We start from the raw sequence: 6,537 nt of genomic DNA, 5'->3' as shown, positions 1-6,537 counted from the left end.
AGAATTGTTATCCAGTACTTAAGTTTTATATTTTTAAATAATATTGTACACAACTTTTTTATTATTAATATATGGCATTATTGTCATCATTCATAATGACTATTTTTGTTAAATATTATTTCTATTAAAGAAAATATTTTTTGTTTTAAAATTAAAAATAATTTTAAAATAAATAAATTATGTTTGAAATTAATTAAAATAAAATGTAAATATATTTTTAAAAATTAAAAAATAATGTATTCCAAAATGTCGAACCAGATATATAATTCCAAAAAAGTAAAAATGAATTTTCAATTGAGTTTTATTAGGTGCAGAATGTAAAACCCTCTGAGTTTTTTTATCCAATTTAAAAATGGGTCCAGCCCATTTTTAGCATGTTGAAGATGCAGTGAATCCATTTTGACCTTACTGAATTCATTTTGATAACCCACACAAAAAAGTGTCATCTAATAATCATATGAAGCTAAATTTAATATAAAAATTAAATATTTAACTCAATAAGATAAGTTTATCAAAATACAGACACATATGAGCACTAGCCTTTTATATTTATAATAATAATAATAATAATAATATATTTAACCTTGCGAGTATTATATAGTTATAATTATAGACTACTAATTATTAACATTTATATAATATTTTTGTAAATAGTGGTAATACAATGGTCTTTAACACAGTATAAACAAATTTAAGAAAAAGGTTTGACTGAATTTTTCCGTAAAAAGAATATGTTTTGAACGTAATTGTAATTTTGAAATGCAATAAAGAAATTTTATTTGACTTTATAGATTGATTTCCATAACTTAAGTTATTTGTATTTGAAAATTAAGTAGAATTTATTTCATCCATAACTATACATAAAAAATATTATTTTATTTAACCGTAATTATCTCTTTTCATGTCTTTAAAAATGTAGAGGCAAATACCTCTATTTCAGCGTTGTCACCTTTTTAATTTTTTTTATTAGGTGAGATTAACTACTTTTAAACTGAATATTCAAGAATAAATTATTTAAAGGATATAAATAAACTTCACCTAGTATTTTAAATTTATGGAACTAATTAAGAAATTCAAATAATTTAAAAACTTTTTACCTACGTTTTTATTTTATTTAAGATTTAGATAATTTAGTTTTGAGAAAGCTACTACTGTATTCGAGAAAGGGGTTAGGTGGGAAGTGAAAAGTGAGGTTTTAAAAAGATTTTATGTGACCGCCTTGTGGTGTAGTGTGGTGGCGTGGTGCTATAATCTCATTTCAACTTCATTTGGTTTCATTTGCATTTCATTTGGCGTTTTGCTTCTCGAAGCTTCTGTAGCACAGATCCATGGCGTCTTTCGATGAAGCTCCTCCCGGAAACTCCAAGAACGGCGAGAAGATCTTCAAGACTAAGTGTGCTCAGTGCCACACCGTCGATAAGGGTGCCGGTCACAAACAAGGTATCGTATTCGATTCGTCTCTTTTTACCCTGATTAACTCTCAGATCTGTCGCTCCACTGTTACTTTTTCATCACCTTTTCCTTCACTCTCAACGCTCCATGCTATCAGGTCTTCAATTTTAGCCATTCGCGCCTTTTCATTCAATAAAAGGGAATTCTAGTTTTTTTTTGTTTTTTTTTTCATTTTCTAGGTTCAGAGTTCCTCTGTATTGACGTTGACTCGATCGTTCTATTGTATGTTTGGCTTTCAGTTGGAAGAGTTCAAAAGTAATTTTGCCCTCAAAGCAACTTCGTTTTGTGGTTGGAATTCGCAGATTACTCTGTTAACTTCAATCCGAACATAGCCTTATGTGTTATTAATTTGTTATCAAGTCTGAAGCTTATTTTGATGCCTGATTGGTTTTTTGGAAACTTGAAATTGTTTGTTTGAAACCTGATCTGTCAACCTGTGTCAAGTATTTTTCTTCTAATTGGGTGGTTTGTTTATTTGAGATTTAACCGGAGAGAAGTAATAGGCGAATGAATTGGTTATGTTAGAAATTATTGGGAAAGCAATGAGGGTTTAATTTCTGTGCGTTGTCGGTGAAACAATTTTATAATTTCAACCGATAAGAAATCATAGACTTTGAAGGTTCTATAGAGAAGATTTCCTTGATCTAATGTTCCTTTTCTATCGGAATTATTATTTTTTTAATTTTGTTTTGTAATGATGCTGCTAAGGATATATAGTTTTACACACCTTTGTTTTTTTAGAAAAGGTAGGGGGAGACCTAGAAGCACAATGGATGTAAAAATTAAAAATTTAGAAGGGATATGGTGGTGTCTCTAAGAATTTGGTCTGTAAACCTAATGAAGCGTGTAAGGTTGTTGTTGTTGCCATTTCTTTATGATACTTTTATTTTTTAAATATTTATCCAAATAATTGTGATTTTAGAATAAATCTATGTTGAATTTCTTTCTTGCTTTTCCTTGATACTTGGTCAATAATTTTTACATTTCATCTTTGGTCCCGTGTGATTAGTTTATAAGTCCAATTATGGTTCCACTTATCTGATCGCACTCGACAGTTAATTCTTTAATCTTCTGTTATTTGTCTCCCCTCCATGAATAATGTCATTATGCAATATTCTGAAGATCAACTTATTTACTCTTGTTGATAACTTTAGGACCCAATCTGAATGGTTTGTTTGGAAGGCAATCTGGCACAACCGCTGGATATTCCTATTCTTCTGCTAACAAAAACAGGGCTGTGACTTGGGAGGAAAATACCTTGTATGATTACTTGCTCAATCCCAAAAAGGTAAAGCGTAAATTAATGTTTAAATTTCAAATCTACTTCACTAACCCTGCATAGTTATCACTTCATGCTACTTGTATAACCTTCATTTTGATATATATACATTTTTTCTATTATAATTCGGGTATTGTGCTGTTGAGTAATATGGTAATGTTGCAAGGTGACATACAGAGATAATTGATCACCCAAGTGTGAAATTTGCTCATGTAACCTGTTTGTGAATCATTTCATGTCACCTTTTATATAATTTTCATTTTGATTGAGATTGTTTTCTTATGTAGTCAGGATTGTGCTGTTAGATTTTATGGTAATAATATTGATGCTCGGCGACAATGAGAACTTGTTTCCACCACCATGTTACTGATTTGTCTTTTATTATCCTCTTCTGCAGTACATTCCAGGGACGAAGATGGTATTTCCTGGTCTTAAGAAACCTCAGGATCGTGCAGATCTTATTGCTTATCTTAAGGAATCCACTGCGTAATGATTAAACTTTCATACATACAACGCACTGTTCATTCGAAGTTTCCGAGATTTAAATTTTCAGACATTTAATTACGTGGTGCAGTGAGTACTGTATCAACAAATAAAGTAGACTTGATTGGTTTGCAATGCTATTTTGTTCATTTTGCATTGCTTCTTAAGAAGTTGCAATATATGGGCTAATGCCCTATTGATGTAGCAGTTGAAAGTTTAAACATTGTTGTTGATATTTAATTTGCTAGAACCACAATTTGGTCTACCTTTGCTGGACAAGCAAATTTTCAAATCTTATAATTTCTTACTTTGGTTTGCTTAGCTGAATGCAACGCAAGGGAAGTAGAAAAGTAGAGAAGTAGTTGAATATTTTTAGAATACTTGAGCAGGAGGAGGAAAGCTTATTTTCCATTATGATAGGTAGTGTTTTCCTGGATATTTTTTTTCTTTCTGGATTTTAAAACCTTAACATCTAATGATTTGGATGGTTCATTGAACGCATAGTTCTTGGTAAGATGAAACAATAGATATGTTTTGGACATGAATTTAGGATTTCAAAGAGTGTAGTGGGAGGGGAATGGTTAGAGCATTCAGATACTATGCTGGTGTTGTGCTGGAAGATTAAAATTGAGTGAGAATGGTTAATAATTCTATCTGAGCGAATTCTGTATAGAGGTGTTGAATTCAGCTGTATTATTTACATATATGCACACACACATACATGTATACCATATTCATATTAAAAATCTAGTAAGTTTGCATGAAAGGATTGCATTTATGGACTTTATAATAATTTCTTTGAAATTATGTTATGGTTTGTGATTGGTTGGTTAATGATGTAATTTGCATTATTGGTGTTTTATTATAAAATTTTATTTGTTAATTTTTTCATTTGAGAACGTTTATTTTGAAATGACATTTAGGTGAATTTTTATAAAATTTTACTGGCAAATAGAATGGCTATCATTGAGTATGTTGATTTATACCTTACTCTGTACTACATCATAAATGAATGACCAAAATAAATAATTTTATTGAAAATTATTCAGCAAATTTTTGAAATATCTTTCTCGAATTGTTATTGCATCAATTTTTTTATCATCCAAGAGAAATTTTTTTAGAATGAGTTATTTTAATATTATAGATAAGCAGGTGGAAATCAATGTTTTAAGGATCAATTGATTTGAGTTAAATTTCTGGGTTTTGATATGTTAATAAAAAAATATTAAGAATGAGTTAGATATAATATAATATAATATATTTATGAATATTTTAAAATAAATTGTGGATCTATATAGAAGTGATTTGTCAGATAAAGAAAAAGTAATGTATAGAAGAAGTTTATTATTAGAAAGATTCTAAGAAAGTGGTTTCATTACTAATGGAAGGGGTGTTACAAAATGTATGGAAAATATTAAATATAGATAAATAGATATGTTCATAAAAAAATAAAATAAGAATAATTCAACTTTTTTTTAAAATGTTTTAAATAATCTTAAATAAAGTATAATTTTAATTTTTTAAATAATCTCAATTGTATTTTTTCACCACATACTTCTCTTTTTTTTAGTTGTAATAGTTTTTTTTTTTTAATATCAGTGAAAGCACTTTCCATTTAAGTGTATGTGAGGATTGATGAAAAAATATTTTTTTTGGTTTTATGAAAAACTAAAAAAGCACAGTCAATATTATAAAAAATCACAAAATTTATCTTAATCATCAATATTTATCAGGCATCACAAAAAACTACCATCACAACTTTGAAAAAAAATCACTCTTCATCATAATCAAAGTATGGTTAGAATTAAAAGAAAATATATGAAAATACATGGAGAAGGTACGAAAGTTAGGAAGAATTTGCCAAAATAATTATGTAAGTGTTTGAAAGTTTATTTATGAATTGGATTTGAAAAACGGAACATTACTTACGTCCTTGTTCACTGATTTTTCTCGATTTCTTGATTAGATTTAGTTTCTTTTTTATTTTATTTCTAATTGCTCGTATAGAATTCGTGAACCATTCTTATTCTTTCATTTAGTTTCAAATATTACCTTTAATGTTCATATTATATAATACTTAAATAATTTTAATTTATTTTGTTTTTGCTCAATTTTTTTCTTTAAAAGCTTTTTACTAGAAAGAACTTTGAAATTATATTTTAATTCCGTTTTTTAGGTTTAAATTATTTTATGTGATATCATTGTTCAAACATTTTTCTAAATATCACGAGTGAAGTTTATGGTGTTTTGTATTTTAAAGATAAAATATTATCTTTAAAAATAATTATACTTTTTTCAGTAGATTCAATTTTTTATATGGATTTAATATTTTCACATTGAAGATTACTAGTCTAACCCTACAAACATCTTTATTTTTTTGAAATTTGAAAACTTTCGAAATTGCTCATTTTGGAAAGTATTTCGGTAACAGTTAGTCACCAAAAAATACACAGACACCATTTTTTGTTTGTTTTTGAAAAGAAACTAATTATGTACCTTAATAATGTAAGAAACCAGGAGCAAGTGTTTCAAACTAGGCAGGTGCAACTGATGTTTTAAAATTGTGATTATTAATTAATTTTCACAACCAGCTATTTATAGAGTGCAATCCAATTATTGAAGGGTCATTGGCATTTTTTAATCCCTGGAAACACCACCTTTTCAGTGGATATTCCTCACAACTTCTTTATTCATGCATCTTTTTAATCCACCTTCATTGAGCATTATGTTTATTATTGGTTGAGAGGGCCCCACCAAAAGTAGAATTAGCTATTAAGCACCCAATCAAACTTTCATTAAACAACCTCAACAACTTTAATGCAGATAATTAAGGGTACTTCTCAGATTCCATAAACATATGTTAAACTAAAACGTTTTTAATGAAAGTCAAATAGTAGTTGCTTGCACCCAATTTTCAGATCACTGTCATGCACCAGATTGCTTGTTTTGGCTTCAATTTATCTCTTTCTAGTCTGAAATAGGTGTCTACAAATTCAACCTTCACAAACATCTTTATAGTAAAAGTTGTAAATAAAACATAACAATTGAAGCCTTTGGACTTTTTGTTTGGTTGAGGAAAATGGTGTGAAGGATTAAGACCAATATTCATTTTTTTATTTTTATGTTACAAGAATATATTATTCTTATTTCAATCAAAGCACAGTGGTTACTTGACCTTCTTTTCAAAAACAGTGTTAAGTTAGGAACATGACTCAATTTCAAAAGTGCATTTGTAACTTCTGTCTCTTTCAATTTTCAAACATTTATGAAATCCATACATGCCCGTTAGGCTCAAATTGGTACAGTTAAATTTGAATCCCTAC

At 28.4% G+C, this 6,537-nt stretch overlaps 1 protein-coding gene across 1 annotated transcript; it reads left to right on the top strand.

Moving 5' to 3' along the window:
* Window positions 1–1,138: 1,138 nt before the first annotated feature.
* Window positions 1,139–3,506, top strand: LOC137826538 (cytochrome c). The gene is made up of 3 exons (XM_068632536.1): window positions 1,139–1,440; window positions 2,607–2,740; window positions 3,129–3,506. The coding sequence occupies exons 1-3, from the start codon at window positions 1,329–1,331 to the stop codon at window positions 3,219–3,221; spliced, it is 339 nt and encodes a 112-aa protein (XP_068488637.1). The 5' UTR covers window positions 1,139–1,328; the 3' UTR covers window positions 3,222–3,506.
* The last annotated feature ends 3,031 nt before the right edge of the window (window positions 3,507–6,537 follow it).

This window comes from Phaseolus vulgaris, chromosome 8 (assembly GCF_051622355.1).
Source record: "Phaseolus vulgaris cultivar YP4 chromosome 8, ASM5162235v1, whole genome shotgun sequence".
In the NCBI taxonomy this organism is placed as follows: domain Eukaryota; kingdom Viridiplantae; phylum Streptophyta; class Magnoliopsida; order Fabales; family Fabaceae; genus Phaseolus; species Phaseolus vulgaris.
Note: the sequence above shows the minus strand (reverse complement) of the source record. Positions and strands in the feature narration are given on the sequence as shown.

What these genes read in the sequence shown, in the direction of transcription:
- LOC137826538 (XM_068632536.1), top strand. Translation starts at nt 1,329, where the DNA reads ATGGCGTCTTTCGATGAAGCTCCTCCCGGAAACTCCAAGAACGGCGAG. An exon ending in GGGTGCCGGTCACAAACAAG is followed by an intron (nt 1,441 to 2,606) that starts GTATCGTATTCG and finishes TGATAACTTTAG; the next exon opens with GACCCAATCTGAATGGTTTG. An exon ending in ACTTGCTCAATCCCAAAAAG is followed by an intron (nt 2,741 to 3,128) that starts GTAAAGCGTAAA and finishes CCTCTTCTGCAG; the next exon opens with TACATTCCAGGGACGAAGAT.